Below are 16413 nucleotides of genomic sequence, written 5' to 3'. Positions count from 1 at the left end.
TGTAAGCCTGCACCACTGTTTGTGAGAAAGCCAAAAAGACTGGAAACCACTGATTTAATTAACAATGTGTTGTATTTTAAAAGGTTGTTGTACAATAATTCCTTCTGAAGCAAAGTGGAGTGAAGGTATACAGCAACATAAAATGGAAATACTCAAGTAAATTACTTTGTCTCTCAAAATTGGAGTTATCGGAAAATATTTGAGGAAATACTACTTGGGAAAGCACTTAGTTACTTTCCACCATCGACTTCCCTTATCTACATATCTGTAACGAACTGCTTTGTGTCTCAACTCGTCCTTAATGGTCAGAGATGAGCTTTGAGCGACACCTCATGGTGGACATGGAGAAATACAACTAACTGACTTTAAGGAGATGCGGAAGCGGGAAGTTTGTCCCACGCGACTTTCCGTTCGACGAATTTATCATGTCAGCCCCCTTGACGGTGAGTTACCCTTCAAATATCTACTGTTTACTACACCGGGGAGAATAATGAAAACATTGTTTGTCTTTTTAAATGCCTGTTAAGTCTCTTAGAAAGCCGCGTTCACAGTTAGTTGATAGAGGAAAGCTTCTCTTGCTGTTTTAGTGGTTTGTTGGAGAGCTGAAGTACAGCTGCTAAGCATGATGGATGTAACGTAGCCAGTTCTATCTATCTATCTATCTATCTATCTATCTATCTATCTATCTATCTATCTATCAATCATACATACATTTCAGATGTATGTATATTTTTATTCACAGTCCTTACTCTGTGTGAGATATTGGACAGGGAAAAAATGCAGCTGGTATCAAAGTACAAATGGTTTAATTGGCATGTCCTTTTTTTCCTCTTGCTTTCCACTTAGACTTACCTGAAAGGTCACTATTTAGTTAGTCTATTGACAATTTTCTTTATTGATTGACAAGCACTTGTTAAATTAAAATATACTCATTTAACCCTCATCATCAGTACACCTGGGGTCCATAAGTGTTATATTTTTTTATTTGCAAGTTGGATTTTTCAGTCCCTTTAGGTAGTTATCACCCACGTAGTTGCCATCACAGACACCAAAATTTATTTGATTGCAACCAGCTTTGTGGTGTATATATACAAAAAACATTTGGGGTATATGTGGACCCCAGCCAGACCCCAGTCGGACTGTGCATGTTTTATCTATGTATGTTTGTGTTATGTTGCTCTTGTGATGACTGCTTAAGTTGAATTGTGTTTCATTTCAATTCAAGAGTTCATACACTAATACTGTAAGCAATACATGTCAGTAATCAACAATAGTAATTTCATTGTTTCCTTCATATTTGTATCTGTGGACGACACGTTTTGGAAAAATATATATTGAGAGGATATGGACAGGTACAGAAATGTGAAACAGGTGAAATACTACTGAGGTGTATGGATTAATAGGTTTTGCCACATGTACTGATGTGGGTTAATTTCTTGTATATGTACACTACCATTCAAAAGTTTGAGGTCTTGAAGAATTGTCCTTATGTTTGACGGAAAAGCATTTTTTTTTCAGTGAAGATAACATTATGTGAATCAGAAGTACAGTCCAGACATTGTTAATGTGGTAAATGACTATTCTAGCTGGAAACAACTGATTTTTAATGGAATATCTCCATAGGGGTACAGAGGAACATTTACAGCAACCATCACTCCTGTGTTCTAATGCTACATTGTGTTAGCTAATGGTGTTGAAATGCTAACTGATGATGAGAAAACCCTTGTGTATTATGTTAGCACATGAATAAAAGTGAGTTTTAGTGGAAAAAATGAAATTATCTGGGTGACCCCAAACTTTTGAACAGTAGCATGCACTACAAAATGTCAGAACATGGTGAGCAATATTAATGTGTTCAAAAGCTCAAGAAGATGTGCCCAAATGTCTTGTGTTGTCTGCAACCCAAAGGTATTCAGTTTACTGTCACAGAGGAGCTAAGAAATCAGACAGTACTGAAATTTAAGAAGCTGGAATCAGAGAACTTCTTAAAAAATACTGCTTAAGCCGATTAATCGATTATTAAAATAGTTTAATAGTTGAAGAAACTGAATCATCTTGCATCTCTACTGGAGGACAGCAGTCACTGTTCATTTCCTCCATGTAATCCCATCTCCTCCTTCTCTGTGTACAGTCTCTGCACAGATGTTGCCAGCGGTCGGCTCTCCTCCTCCATGTTGCCAGGCAACGCTGGAGCTCCAGCTCAGCGTCTCCTCCTCCTCTGCACACGAGGCTCCTCCTCTTCCTCACCCAGCGTTTCTATGATGTAGAGATGCTCCTGAGCTGGAGGTCTCAGCTGATGAGGAACCAGCTTCAGAAGAAGAACGCGTAAGACACATGTTGGCACTTTTAAACGGAGAGATGCATCCATACTGCTGCTAACGAACAGAAATGAAAAGCTGCCGGTGTGATTGATAACACAGATTAAAAGCTATTGTGCCTGACCGATTTATACTTTTCTCTACATGTAAGCTCTATTATAAAGTCAATGCACTAAAACAAAGCCTCCACTGAGCTTACTGCAAAAAAAAAAAAAATCTGTTTTTTATTTTAAGAGCTGATTTCTAATAATTAAATTTACTCTCATATGCGTGCATGTCTTTTGCCACTATGAAATAACGGCCATTACAGAGACCTTTGAGGTCATTTCAGATCAAATTTGTTGAGTTACTTCGATATATTTTGTCATTACTGACTTTTCTCTAATCTCTTTCACAGTTACTATGGCTATACTCAGAGGTTTTATGGGCTGGATTTAGCATCAGCATATTTTATCTTGAGTCTAAAAGGAGGATTTAGGTAAGTGGCTTGTGCCTCTGCAATGTTTGTGGTTACACTGTTGATATACAGAAAGACGACTGGATTTTTCTTTTCTCCTTTTTACATTTTTTTTATTACTGTTCATGTCAGCCTTCAGATTTAGTCCGAAAATACATCATTATATCCAGCTACTACTCTTTGAACCGTTCAATTATGCCCTTAAAATTCTGACTCTTGTATGAAGTAATTTTACGCAAGTTTACTGTGATCAAGTGCAACAATTGTGAAAACTTTTAATACAGGTTCCCAGAGCACATTTTGATATCTTAAAGGGGAACTTCGGGGAACTTTGTTTTTTTTCAACCTGGGGTCTGTTTTCATATGTCATTTCATACATGTGAGTGATGAAAATCTTGTTCCGAAATCGCGCGATAGCTCGCGCCAAAACACCGGTTGTTTTGGCGCGAGCTGAGCTGAGCTGCTAAGCTGCCTGCCTGGCTAAATACTGGAGCTATGTCGAAAATTCATTTCTCCATCACTCACATATATGAAATGACATATGAAAACAGACTCCAGGTTGAAAAAAAACAAAATTCCCCTTTAAAAGGTCATTTTTTGCTGGAACAACAGTTCTAAATGCAAAGAGATCACATTTTCAGTGCTATGAAACTGAGAAAAGTACAAAAATCCAAAAACATTCAGTTTACAAGCATAGAGTAGTAAAAAAAAAAAATCTGAAAAAATTCAATTAAAGATACTGGATTTAAATAATTTTTTTCCCCTTAAAAAAACTCACTAAAACTGATTAATCAAATATCATGATGAACTTAATAGTTGACAACTGATCGATTACTTGTTCCAGCTTTAGTTTTTCATGCATATTGTGTTGTTTTCTTCTTTGCAACTTTTCGGTCTCGTCTGATATAGAATAATTCTACAATCCAAGCTACGCAATGACTCTTTCCAAATTAGTTTTTGATGTCTTGAAATAAGTTCAACTGCACTGACTACATTCATAAAGTTTCTGTTTACTGTCAGCTTTTTTCTTGGAGTCATGAGCTGTGTTTATGTTAGGATCTTGAGCCCCAGTTCTTCCATGATCTGCGTTCCATCCTTAGGTTTGCTGGCCAGTCTGAATGGTTCTATGCAGACCAAAAGGGAAAGTTCAGTTGGGACTTTCTGAATCACAAAGACACACTTCTGGAGGAGGTCGACATGAGCTACACTGTCATCAACTACAGAGGACTGTGTAACCTGGGTACTGAATTCCAACTCAGCCTTTCTTGTTTTTTTTAGATTCATGCTTTTCCCGTTTAAGCACATCTACTGTGAATTCATTGCACTGATATTCAGCATGTACGTCCAGTTCTTGATCTGATTCGTCTCTCCTCAGAGGGCCAACGATCTTTGCGGACTCTGAAATTACGAGGCTGTCCTGAAGTGGACGACTGGCTCCTTGCCAGGCTCCATGTGTTCCAGGACTCTCTGGAGGACCTAGACATCTCTCACTGTCCACGCATCACCACAGGCGGCCTCGCTGCACTCAGGAATCTCAAGTAATTATCCCAAACTCACACAACATAGCCTAGTTATAACATTACCGATCTTCTGTTTTCATGTTCCTCCTTTTGTTTTTGTTGTTTCTGCTGAAGGGGACTGAAGCGTCTAGACGTGTCATCCCTCCCTGGCATTTTGAGTCCTGGGCTGGTCATCATCCTGCTGGAAGAGATGTTACCACAGTGCCAGATCACAGCTACTGGCTACGACTACAGTCTGAATGACGCACAAGGAGAGGAGGAGGAGGAGCACATGCAAAGACAGAGGTAGAGCCTGGAGCGAGACGAGAATCTGTGTGAACAAAAACAGAGTCCTCTGATAGAGTTCGGCTGTCGGTTCATGTGATACATCAACAACCGCTGTCTGTGGTGAAGCAAAGAGATGGATACAGCTAAGAGAAAAGGCCGTAACTCTGGTCAGTGCAGCTGTTCAGCCATCAAGTCTTTTTAGCAGAACCATATCATGTCCAGTTTAGGCTGGTCACAGACAAATGAGAGCTTTTTTTTTTGGTTTAATTTTCAAGTGACATATATACATATTTATAGTATGAAATGGTTATGAATCCCAGTTTAACTGAATATGTCAACATCCAGTTCATTGAAAACATGAAAAACAAACATAACTTACCTCAAATTTGTTGGGTTATTTGGCAGTTTCATGTGAGGTATACTCCATCATGTATGTTGCTTTACCCCAGAATCAGTTTATGTGTAATTGTGTACACATTTATGATGTATATCTAAATGTATACAAAATTTATTTTGTCTCAAGCAAACTGTACTTTGTCTTTAATGATTTTATTTGTTGCTCAAATGTAAATGATTGTAAATGTATTTAATAAAAAACTTATTGTTCAGTAACATGATACTTTGTATACATTTTACTTTTTCAAATACTTTTTAAACCTTAAGTATGTGAAATTGTGTTGCATATTTGATAGACAATGACAAACCGTGTAGCCACACATCACAGTTTAGCTGTATGTATTTCTAATCTTCACCGTGGCGGCTTATGTGAGGAAACTAAAGCCCATAATCCAGTATGAGCCTTGTTCTGCAGCAGTAGTCAAACCCACAGGTCTTCCTGGTGAGGACATCAATAAGACTGGAAGACAGGAATGAATGGAGGCTGAAGAAATCTCTGCAAACTCTGTATGTAAAGATAGTTACAATAATTTGGTAGTGTAGTTTGATGTGCACAAATCATATTATATATAAGCTACTCCTACTTTTCATGAAGGGTTTGCCGTTTTACCATCTACTGTAAAGCAGTGTACAAATTATATGATTATTTCACGTTACCTGTGATCATTAACAGTAAGGAAGATGTATATATTAGGTTGGGGGAGGGGGTGGTATTTACCAGAACACAAAGTAACTTAGTCTGCCTAGGAACTAATGGGTCACGATGAACACGGACCGTGTTTTCGTCGGACAACAACAAGACGGCTCAGCTGACTTCTGTCTTTTCAGTGGAAACCTCTCATAACTTCTGAAAATTTGGGATTTAATTTGATTGTCACCCGGAGCCTTGTGGTTTAAGGGTCTCAGCAGACGGATAAATGTCAGGTAGGATGGATGTCTGGTCCGGAAACTCCGCTAATGTTTGACATCGGGCCGGTGTGTGGCTGCGCTGCTGGAGCTAGCTTTGTCGCTAGCTGCTTCATACACAGAGAAGTGTGTTAAGTTTGACTTCATGTTTATGTCTGAATTTGTAGAACTTCCTAAAAGAGAAGAAGAGGAGGAGGTCACGCCTGAACCAGAGGTAAGAAAAGCTGTTCGGTTAAAGTTGACAGACTGCAGCTAATGTATGTTAGCAGCTAGGTGGCTTTATGTTAGTCGGCTGCCAGCATTGCAAAATCAAAACAAAGAGCTCTTCTGTCAGTGTCTGCCACAGCTGTCTGTCTGGGTTAAGTTATAGCAGTGGTGGAAGAAATACTCTGATCTGTTACTCAAGTAAAGGTTGCTGTCTCCATTTAAAAACATTACTTTCAAGTAAACGTCTTTCATTTTACGATATACTTAAGTACAACTATGTGAATATTAATAGCAAAGCCAACCAAAGGGGAATGTAATTATGTGAGCAATATTTAGAGGTTCCTTATGGTGAGGTGTCAAATAAATGTTGAAATGTCAAGCCATTTATTTCTGCTGTTCCACAAGTCTCTAGCACTAAAATGTGTCATCCATGAATAAAGCATATAAAATGTTCTGCTGTTGGCTGCAACAATAAACACAAGAGTCTTTGTACATTCCTAGTATCAGAGGAAATGAAGACCCAGAGGACTGCATTCATTTTTGAGAGCAGTTTGACCAGAACAGTTGTAAAATCCGTAATATTGGCACATTGTGTGGCTAAAGTTACCATTAGCTTTGAGGTTATGCTGTCAGATCAGAGCTCTGTGGAAACACTGAGGAGCATTTAGAGATGGTGAAAACTTTCAGAACAGTTTGAAACCCATAAACGGGGACTGTGGGTTACTGTGTTTAGATGCCATCTGAAGTTCAGCATTTCATCTGTTTGTTTCTTGTTTTGCTTCTCTCCTGCTCTCTGTGTTCAGTCTGTTGGGAAAAGGACTAAAACTTACCGGGAGTTATACAGTCATCCAACCATCTTTTCAGTATTTTGTGTAGAAAAATTTAAATACACATTTTAGGGACATGCAAGACTTATGAGGGCAGAATGTCAGACCTTTAAATATTGCAGCTGACTGAATTAGAGCTGATTTTGTCTTTTCATATTCTGCCAGCTGACTTAAATTATTTAATAACAATTAATTGGATTCAATATCATTCAGTATGTTCACATAGATTTTAAAACAGTCTACTGAAAGTAACTAATAAACACAGCTGTCAGGTAGACTTTATTTACCCCTAAGTTACAGTGAAGTACAAGTAGCATAAAATTTAAATACTTAACTGTGTAACAGCTGTACATAAGTCCACTACTTGAGTAAATGTATTTTATTACTTCATGCTGCTTCTTTGCAGTGCAGCGTTGTTAAATTTATTTCACCACTAAATGTCAGTATTGTTTCCTCTGCAGGAACAATCCGACGACAGCAGTGAGGACGAGGCTTCAGGAGAGAGTACGCAACTATACATATGGCATTTTGTAACAAGCTCCAGTGTGGTTTAATTAGCACCACATCCGGCACATGAATGCACTGGATTTTATTGATTACATTTCAATATTTCTTTAGATTTTTTTATCCTTCTTTTCTTGTTTTTGTCTGTTTATATTCATTGATGTGTTAAGAGCCAATCTGGAATCCTGCACTTTACTGCTGTGTTTCTTTTCAACCAAACCGTAATTCAAGATTTCAGTGCTTTCCTGTCTGTTGGAAGCCACCTGTAATTTTGACATTCATGTAACAAGAACAATCAGTACTAATGTAAATCTATGCTGTCTGCCTTCTTTTCTACAAATGTAATGGCTATCCTGAAGCAAGAACAAAAACTTGTCATTGTATTTAAACAAAGGTTGCCTGCTGCGTTTTGTCGAAGCCTCCTGCCTAGACGATTCTGTGTTGATTTCCTGAAGACACTTGAGTGAAAGTATTGATCTTGCACTGCATTTTTACCATCATCTCATTCTTCTGTGTTCCTCTTAGTGGATTTCCTGCGCAACCTCTTCTCCAGCACTTTGGGCCTGGGCTCAGCAGAGAAAGTTCTGGATGAGCTGACTCTGGACGGAGTGGCACGATACATAAACAGCGGCAAATGTGAGTCTTTGCGTGCCTCCACTCAGCCCATCCATTATGGCTGACCACAGCGGATTGATCTACTGCTCACGATGCTGTTACCACAATGATGTTATTATTGATTGAGACACAAGTTTCCCTGCATCCGTACAGGTAAAAACATCATCTGCATGGTCGGAGCAGGAATATCCACATGTGAGTATGTCAGCTTTAATATCACAGAATAAGCATTTGAAGGTATTATGCTGTACACTGTTTACGGATGATTGTTTATATATTGCAGTTAATAGTTTTGGTGTTATCTGTTTCCGTTTCCTTCCACAGCTGCTGGCATCCCAGATTTCCGCTCGCCTGGAACTGGCCTGTATGCAAACCTGCAAAAATACAACCTGCCTTACCCAGAGGCCATCTTCCAGATAGATTACTTTAAGGTTTGTGAAAGATTGTGTTGCACTTGTTTGAAGGATGGCACTTTTTTTTTACAAGGTACTTAAAATCCTGTGCAGGTTTTGAATGTTTAATATGGATTTTTTTGACAGGATATTCACACAAACGACTTGTTAAATTTTCTGTTAAAAGGGCCCAAATGTTACTGAAAGAACTGATTGCATGTTGGCAACATCAGTGAATTAATGAGTAGGAAAATTAAGCAGAAACTACATTTAAAAATATATATACATTAATGTTTTTGTATGCGCTACAATAGCATTTGTTGTTATTGTGACAGGTTTATACCCTCATAAACAAAGTTTGGTCACGTTTGGGAGAGCTAGGCTAAGGGGTGATCAAGTTTAACAATAAGAAATATGGACTCTGACAGCAGTTTTGATACTGTAGATTTAAAAAACAGTGTATATTATACACATCATGCACATTTAAGGGATCGCAGCTTATGAATTCTGAGCCTACTGGGTGTCACAGAGCTAAAATCAGTCATATCTGTCTAACATTTATCAACACTACATTTTATGAGGCCACATGAGAGAGAGATACCGAGAGGTTGAAGAGAACTGAGTAATTTAGAAGTTTGCAAACACAGAAGAAGACTTTAAGTGCACAGTTTGTGTCCACCGAAGGAACCAAACCAGTTATTAGTCTCCCACTGTCCTGGCTTTGAGATTCCGTCCTCAACGCCATCATATCCCCGTGGACATAATCCTCCTGTGTAAAATGAGGGCTACATAGGACCAGAGAAGTCCCTTCACTTGAATAAATCACCTCCAAGCTCAGGAAAAATGTGCACTTGATTCTCTGACAGGTTGGAGTTTGTGTATCCTGCACAAATGCAATAATACACCACGATCACATACTGTGAAATGTGAGTTAATTAAGCATAAAGACACTGCTCAAAATGCCTACTTTTTCTTGTCTTCTGCCATTATGTCTCAGAAAACATAAACAATCGTGCATTTACTTCAACAATAATTTCCAAGGAATATCAAGCGTAAACTTGGTGAAAGATGCAACCTTCAAGTTGGTTTTTAATAATGTCTGCCCCATGTTAAAGCAGAGCTCATATTTCAATCACACAACTATAGCTTGGGGTTCTTGGTTACACTTGCTAGTTGTTTTATCGATTTATTTTTTATAAAATTGAGGTATTAAGTTAATGCAATATTTTTTTCCATGTTGAATTTCAGAAACATCCAGAACCATTCTTTGCCTTGGCCAAAGAGCTTTACCCCGGACAGTTTAAGGTATGAAGGAGGTTAATTGCTGATTGATTATCTTGTTATACATAAAACTATGAATTACTTCACTGGTGTTCTCTTTAATTGGTGTTTAGCCGACAATCTGTCACTACTTTATGAAGATGCTGAAGGACAAGGGGGTCCTTAGACGCTGCTACACACAGGTAGGAAAAACACTCAGCTCTACATGTATATTCAATCACCATTTCTGTATTTATATAACTGTGTGTTTTCATTCAGAATATTGACACCTTGGAGCGAGTAGCTGGGCTTGAAGGAGAGGATCTGATCGAAGCTCACGGAACGTTCTACACGTCACACTGTGTCAGCTTTTGTTGCCGCAAGGAGTACAACCTGGACTGGATGAAAGGTCTTTTTGCTTTGGACTGAAGTTATTAAACTGTTCTGATTTTAACCTTTTGGAGTTTTAACCTTTTCTCCTCTGCCTTCCAGAAAAAATCTTTTCTGATGACATTCCCAAATGTGACAAGTGCAGCAGTTTGGTCAAACCAGGTCAGAGAATCTCTACATGGTCTCTCTCTCTGTTGTTTTGCGTTTTGTATTTTTCTCATTTTATCCTTTCCACACAGCATTGATTATCTTTTCAACTTTAGGAACATGACTCCCAGATAATTTCTCTTTGGATTTCTTTGTTTCTCTTCCCACAGATATTGTCTTCTTTGGAGAGAATCTGCCAGTCCGATTCTTCACTTCGATGAAGATGGTGAGCATGTGGTGGTAATTTGTGAGCTTTAAGGCCATATTTGGAGGGGATGTGATGTAATCGACTGCAAAAACAACATTTCACCTCTTTTTTTTTTTTTTTTTACCTGTCAGGATTTTCCTCGCTGTGATCTTCTCATCATCATGGGAACATCTCTGCAGGTCCAACCGTTTGCGAGCCTCGTCGGCAGGTAGTGCAGATCAAGTTTCCCCTTCCTGTCTGAACAGAGACGCTGCTGCAGTAATAACCGGGTGGTGTGCTGTAATCTAACAGCCAGTGAGACTGCATTATGAAAGATTCAGGCTGTGTCGAAGTGTCTCTGAGGAGACACTGCATTCAGCCATATTTTAGAACCTACTGCAGATTGCTCTGGTAGAAATCTTCTTTGTGTTGGGTTTCTTTGTCATTTAGGGTTTCAAAAGGTTGCCCCAGACTGCTCATAAACATGGAGAAAACAGGGCAGGTGAGTCTTCACTGTTCCAGCAATCATTTCTATTTCTTTCGCCTCACTTTCTCTTCTATCACAGATGCATTTCTTGAATTCTCTGGGCAGCATTATATGTGTGTGTGTGTGTGTGTGTGTGTGCAGGCTGATCCTCTACTTGGGATGCTTGGTTTTGGAGGAGGGATGGACTTTGACTCAGACAAGGCTTACAGGTGATATTGAGATGCTGCTACTCCTTCACCCCAAGGGTTTTATTGTATTAGCTTTACCCTAAAGTTTATGATGGAAGCACCTAGGGAGGGTCAAGAAATGTTTCAGATGTTCAGATTAAAAAGAACTTCACTAGTGGAAAAAGGAGGCAACATTTTCACACTGCAGGTTGCATGTATTCTGTGTACCAGTTTAAACAGACATTAAGCAGTTCACTGTCACACCACTAGAGGGTACCAAAGCCTTGTCCATAATGAGGATTTTGATAGATGGAGAACTTTGCAAAGCCCCCAGGGAATTAACAGGCGCTTTGTGCTTTACTGTATTCTCACCAAACTAATGATGATGTGACAAATTTATGCTTAATGCCGTTGCTCAGTATCTCACTTCATCTTATCGTTTGTCATCTTGTCACTCAGAAGTTGCCTTCACTTTGAAAAGTCATTGCTGCTGCCCAGTCACCCTGATGATGCAAATTTCTTTTAAACCTCTGATAAACACTACCGGCAGCAGTGACCTTTACAGATGTGTCATAAACAAAACACGGACTGAAAACCTGAAATGCATAAAGCTGCATTAAGTACAAAATATGTGCCATTTTTGATGGGCTTTCTGCAGCAAAATGTATAGCAGGAACTGATGAAGAAACAAGTCAAATAGGTTGAGTGTCAGTGTCGCATATGTTTTTGTAGCAGTGATGTTGTCCGTAATTACTAGGAAGAAAAACATGTGACGTGATGTTTTTCTTCTCTCCAGAGATGTAGCTCACATCAGTACGTGCGACGACGGCTGCTTGGCTCTAGCTGACCTGTTGGGATGGAAGGTAAATCACACTCATCTTTCAGAAATGTGCTGCTTATTTAAGGTTTATGCTTTTGTGCGGTTGTTTGAGCGCAGAGCATTTACCACACATCAGTCACACATGATTCAGAGGATTAATGGCCTTGGCCCACAATGCAGTCCGTACTGTTATTACCCTTCATTTCCTCTCCCTCATTTAATTGTATTCAGCTTATTTAATTTGGGACTCTGAGCTCTTACAGTGTCCTACAACACAGACTGAATACCACAACAGATACTGCACCATAAAGCCACAAGTATTATTTCCCTCTGCTCTTTGCCATGGTGTATATGTCATGCATGAGAAGGATATTTAAAGTGAACAAACTGAAAACCATCTTGTCAACCCCGCATGTGGGAAAAAAAAAAAGTCTTTCACCATGTTATCAGGTTCATTTGGTCTTTTTTATATGGTGACAGATGGCATGATAAACAAAATAAGCTGTCAGCACTGTGACTAACCACATCCACAGTGAAACTGAAGCATATGCCCACTGGCTCAGTTTTAGTACTTAGCATACAGACATGAGGGTGGTGTAGATCTTCTCATGGAACGCTCTAAAAGAACATCTTTTAGATTACACTGAACAGTAGTGACACCTGTAAAAAGATTTCTGTTTCAAAAGTCCAGCTGAAATGAAACAACATGTTTAGATTTTATTATGATTTGACGCAGAGTTTAATGCAAATGCATACATGGAGGTGAACTGAGGTCAGAGTACGAGCATGCATGGTTGTCTGTATTTTAGTGTACATCTTTGTGATGGACTGGTGACCTTTCCACTTCTTAGCCTGCCTTTTGCCTGATGTAAGTTAGAATAGTCTCCAACTCCTTGCAACGCTCTTTAGCAAGTATAGCTAATAGAGGTCTATAACTAGACCGTTCTTTAGGGGGGAGATAGATGAAAAGAGGTGTTTTTATGGGATACATGAGCGGAAGATAAGTCTGCTGGGGTTCCTTCATGTTAGGGTTTGGATGAATGGCCTGAGGGCCTTTAACAACTTCTTGTCGGGCACCCAGAAAGCTTAAGCGGGCGACCCGTGTACAGAGGCTGGTCCCCAACGCAGCGGCTTGGGAACGATTCCCACTCACAGCCCTTTGCTGCATGTCTTCCCCCACTCTTCTCCCTCCTTCCCTGTTTAACTCTGCACTATCGCTATCTAATAAAGGCAAAAAAGGCCAAAGCAAAACTTTAAAAAAGAACAGCTTCATAGGAAATGTTCTGGGAGAATGTTTTGTCCTCGGTGGGGTCTTTGGACAAGGAGAGCAGGGAATACTTCTGGAGTACAGAGAAACTTTTTGGACATAAAATCAACACTGAAGAGGTCTTCCGATTCTGCGAAAATCACAGGAACTGCAGCATTTTGAAAAGAAAGAAAGCTTTGATCACCACTGTTGGTTCAGAATCTGTAAAATCAACTAAACAAACAGGTTACTGCTGCTGTTTTCCATGAATTCTCACACTTTTATTCATGTGCTAACATAATTTCACAAGGGTTTTCTAATCATCAATGAGCCTTTCAACACCATTAGCTAACACAGTGTAGCATTAGAACACAGGAGTGATGGTTGCTGGAAACGTTCCTCTGTACCTCTATGGAGATATTCCATTAAAAATCAGTCGTTTCCAGCTAGAATTGTCATTTACCACATTAACAATGTCTAGACTGGATTTATGATTCATTTAGTGTTATCTTCATTTAAAAAAAAAAAACAGATTTTCTTTCAAAAGTAAAGACATTTCTAAGTGATCCCAAACTTTTGAATAGTAGTGTAAATAATTGGACCTCCAAATTACACTATGGTGCCTTGTAGTTTTGTATTAATTTAATCCCATCTCCATCTTCAATATTTTGATAAAGCCAGTTAAATCTCGCGCAACTTTCACAGGATGACAACAAGAACTACGCAAGAGCCACAGGCGCTGAACGTTAGCCCACATTAGCATTCCTGCTAAAGTCTTTTTATGCAACTTAAAAACATGAAAACACCTCAGCTTGTTGAACTAACAACCAAACATTTATGAGTTCACAAGTGTACTACTAACATCAGTCTGCAGGCTCATAAACTGCTCAGCTGCAGCACATGAACGAGCATGTAAAAATAGCTGCAGTTTTCACACCTCAGAGCTCCTTAGTCTTCAGTACATGACACTAACAACTCACACTGTCTGTCTGTGACGTGTAGACCACAGCACAGGTTTGTGTACTTTCCAACCTCTGTCAAACACAGACCCTGACGCATCCTTTTTTTAAAAATATATCATTTTAATAATGTGATACAGTGTAACCCAGAACAACTGTAAAAACACAATGGTATTATTTGACTAAAAAAGGATGAGTAAATGTGGTTTAATTGGACTTGAAGATAATCAGTGCCATGTTATCAGTCATTGGTGCTACGCTAATATAAGTGAATACAAAGCCATCTGTTTAGTACAAAAGGCACCTGCAGTCATCAAGTCCTGTTGGTGTAAGTGTACCACACAAGCAAATTGGAGCGCTTTTCAAATGTCAACAGCTCATTATTTTCCTGTGTGAAGTTGTGGTCGCCGGTCGCCGGTGAAGGGGGATGCCTTGATAAGCACAGAGCTCATGATGTTTTTCTCTGTTGTTTGTTCGTCCTCACCTCTCCATGCGTTAGTCTCGGTAAACCCCCTTTTTTTACCCCGCTTCTCTGCAGGCGGAGCTGGACGCGCTGGTGAAGCAGGAGCACGCCAGAATCGACAGTCAGGACAAGAAGGAGAAGAACAGTGAAAGTAAAGGAGCTGCAGCCAAGGCGAGCTCTGCATCGGTGGCACCAGAGCCCAAAGCTGAGGAGTAACTAATTTTAAAAAAGCGCCCTTCTTGATTAAAGCTGTAGTGATGCCACAGTTTGGAGTTGGCCCGTTAAAGGAGGCTGTGATACTCGGGTTTCTGTGTGGAAGTGAAGCTTTGGCGGGTGTCTGACACGCTCTGTTCATCTGCTGACATTTAATTCTTGTGAGAAAAAGTCAGACGTCTGATATTCCTGCTTCACTCTAATGTATATATCAGCCATTTGCACTTTCCTTACATTAATTTATGTTCCCTTTTTTTTTGCATTAGCTCCCATCTGTCTCAGCTGTACATTACCAGTCAGAAGTCTGGACGCTCCTTTTTATTCAGTGGTTTTTATTTAATTATTTTGTACATTGTAGATTAATACTGAAGACATCAAAACTATAAAAGAACGCATAGGGAATTATGTTGTAAACAAAAAACATGTTAATCCTTAGTATTAATGTACAATGTAGGAAATAATACAAATAAATAAAAAGCATGGAATTAGAAGGTGTGTCCAAACTTTTGCTGGTAGTGTACATCTCTTCCTCTGTGCATGGGCAGATTTTACTGCAGTACAACGAATTATTCATGAATCTTTATTTCAGCAACACACATTTTCATACGTGTGGAAGGGGGTTAATATTGAAAAAAACATCCGCCCTTGGGTCAGGACTTTGCTCCATGGCATGAAAGCTGAAATGACGTCAGTTGGACAGCTCTGATGAAGTGATGTGGACTGAGGTGCTGCACCTCCCTTCATTTCAATGAGTGTGTGAATTAAATTTAGACTTCCTCTAAATTTAGGAGATAACCAGGCTGTTGGTCTGTCATCTTCCTCCTCAAGAAATACTCGATTGACCTGATAAAGTGTCATGTTTTACCTATCACAAAATTCACTTCCTGATGGGCAAACTCATTTGTAAATATAAAAACAGCGTAATTACTTCTGAACTTCTAAAATGTCTTGATTTTTAACTAACAATGTCTTTCATGTTCTTCTCCTGTTCGATTTTTTTTGTCATTTCTTTTAACACAGTTCTCTCAAACTCAGATGAAACAAAGCAAGTAACAAAAAAACTGTACTCAATGTGCAAAAACTAACTTTGCTTTTCCTTCCGTCAAGAGTTTAATCGGTCCTTTGTTTATTTTGCCTCGTTAGTCTTTGGAGATTGATGAAGTTCTGCAGAAACATGGGTTGCTAAAATGAAGGCGTAATTTAACATAAGAATATACAATTTCTTGGGATAGCTGGAAGAGCATGAATTTTTGCGATATGAATTTAATAAATACTGGGTTGGAAACAATAACATTAACGTCTGTGCAACGTTCTGGAAGCCAAGAACAAAATCCTGCAATAAATTTTACCTTTGTAAAACTGACAATATTCTTTTCTTTTCTTTTTTTTTTAAACGGTGTCAAAGGAGCTGATTGAACTCTGGTCGTATATTTTAATGGCATCATGTAGAAAAAACACATTAAGTCAAGAATGATGTACACACGTGGACAAAATTGTTGGTACCCCTCAGTTAAAGAAGGAAAAACCCACAATTCTCACTGAAATCACTTGAAACTCACAAAAGTAACAATAAATAAAAATTTATTGAAAATTAAATAATCAAAAACAGCCATCACTTTTGAATTGTTGATTAACATAATTATTTAAAAAAACAAACTAATGAAA

The 16413-nt window shown here is 38.9% G+C and overlaps 2 protein-coding genes across 3 annotated transcripts; both read left to right on the top strand.

Annotated features, from left to right (window-relative positions):
* Positions 1 to 343: 343 nt before the first annotated feature.
* Positions 344 to 5179, top strand: dmac2 (distal membrane arm assembly component 2). Its single transcript, XM_022196647.2, has 6 exons — positions 344 to 443; positions 2132 to 2325; positions 2716 to 2796; positions 3876 to 4015; positions 4151 to 4313; positions 4410 to 5179. Exons 1-6 carry the CDS (start codon positions 426 to 428, stop codon positions 4582 to 4584), a joined length of 771 nt encoding a protein of 256 aa, XP_022052339.2. The 5' UTR covers positions 344 to 425; the 3' UTR covers positions 4585 to 5179.
* A 532-nt stretch (positions 5180 to 5711) lies between these two features.
* On the top strand, positions 5712 to 16114 carry sirt2 (sirtuin 2 (silent mating type information regulation 2, homolog) 2 (S. cerevisiae)). 2 transcript variants are annotated; one of them, XM_022196649.2, is made up of 16 exons: positions 5712 to 5882; positions 6032 to 6078; positions 7360 to 7402; positions 7928 to 8038; positions 8171 to 8212; positions 8342 to 8448; positions 9658 to 9714; positions 9804 to 9872; positions 9949 to 10078; positions 10162 to 10221; positions 10377 to 10432; positions 10546 to 10622; positions 10844 to 10895; positions 11022 to 11089; positions 11844 to 11910; positions 14611 to 16114. In XM_022196649.2, exons 1-16 carry the CDS (start codon positions 5876 to 5878, stop codon positions 14749 to 14751), a joined length of 1134 nt encoding a protein of 377 aa, XP_022052341.1. In that variant the 5' UTR covers positions 5712 to 5875; the 3' UTR covers positions 14752 to 16114. The 2 variants fall into 2 exon arrangements, with proteins under 2 accessions (XP_022052341.1, XP_022052340.1); XM_022196648.2 differs by lacking the exon at positions 5712 to 5882 and having other exon boundaries at positions 6001 to 6078.
* The last annotated feature ends 299 nt before the right edge of the window (positions 16115 to 16413 follow it).

Source organism: Acanthochromis polyacanthus, chromosome 13, assembly GCF_021347895.1.
Source record: "Acanthochromis polyacanthus isolate Apoly-LR-REF ecotype Palm Island chromosome 13, KAUST_Apoly_ChrSc, whole genome shotgun sequence".
NCBI lineage: Eukaryota > Metazoa > Chordata > Actinopteri > Pomacentridae > Acanthochromis > Acanthochromis polyacanthus.
This window is presented reverse-complemented; position numbering and strand designations above follow the sequence as displayed.

Excerpts from the sequence above, each read along its gene's own strand:
- dmac2 (XM_022196647.2), top strand. Across the intron at positions 2,797-3,875 it reads AGTCTAAAAGGAGGATTTAG|GTTTGCTGGCCAGTCTGAAT; the intron begins GTAAGTGGCTTG and ends TTCCATCCTTAG. Across the intron at positions 4,314-4,409 it reads GCTGCACTCAGGAATCTCAA|GGGACTGAAGCGTCTAGACG; the intron begins GTAATTATCCCA and ends TTTCTGCTGAAG.
- sirt2 (XM_022196648.2), top strand. The coding sequence starts at position 6,010 with ATGTTTATGTCTGAATTTGTAGAACTTCCTAAAAGAGAAGAAGAGGAG. Across the intron at positions 9,873-9,948 it reads TTAGACGCTGCTACACACAG|AATATTGACACCTTGGAGCG; the intron begins GTAGGAAAAACA and ends GTTTTCATTCAG. Across the intron at positions 10,222-10,376 it reads CAGCAGTTTGGTCAAACCAG|ATATTGTCTTCTTTGGAGAG; the intron begins GTCAGAGAATCT and ends CTCTTCCCACAG.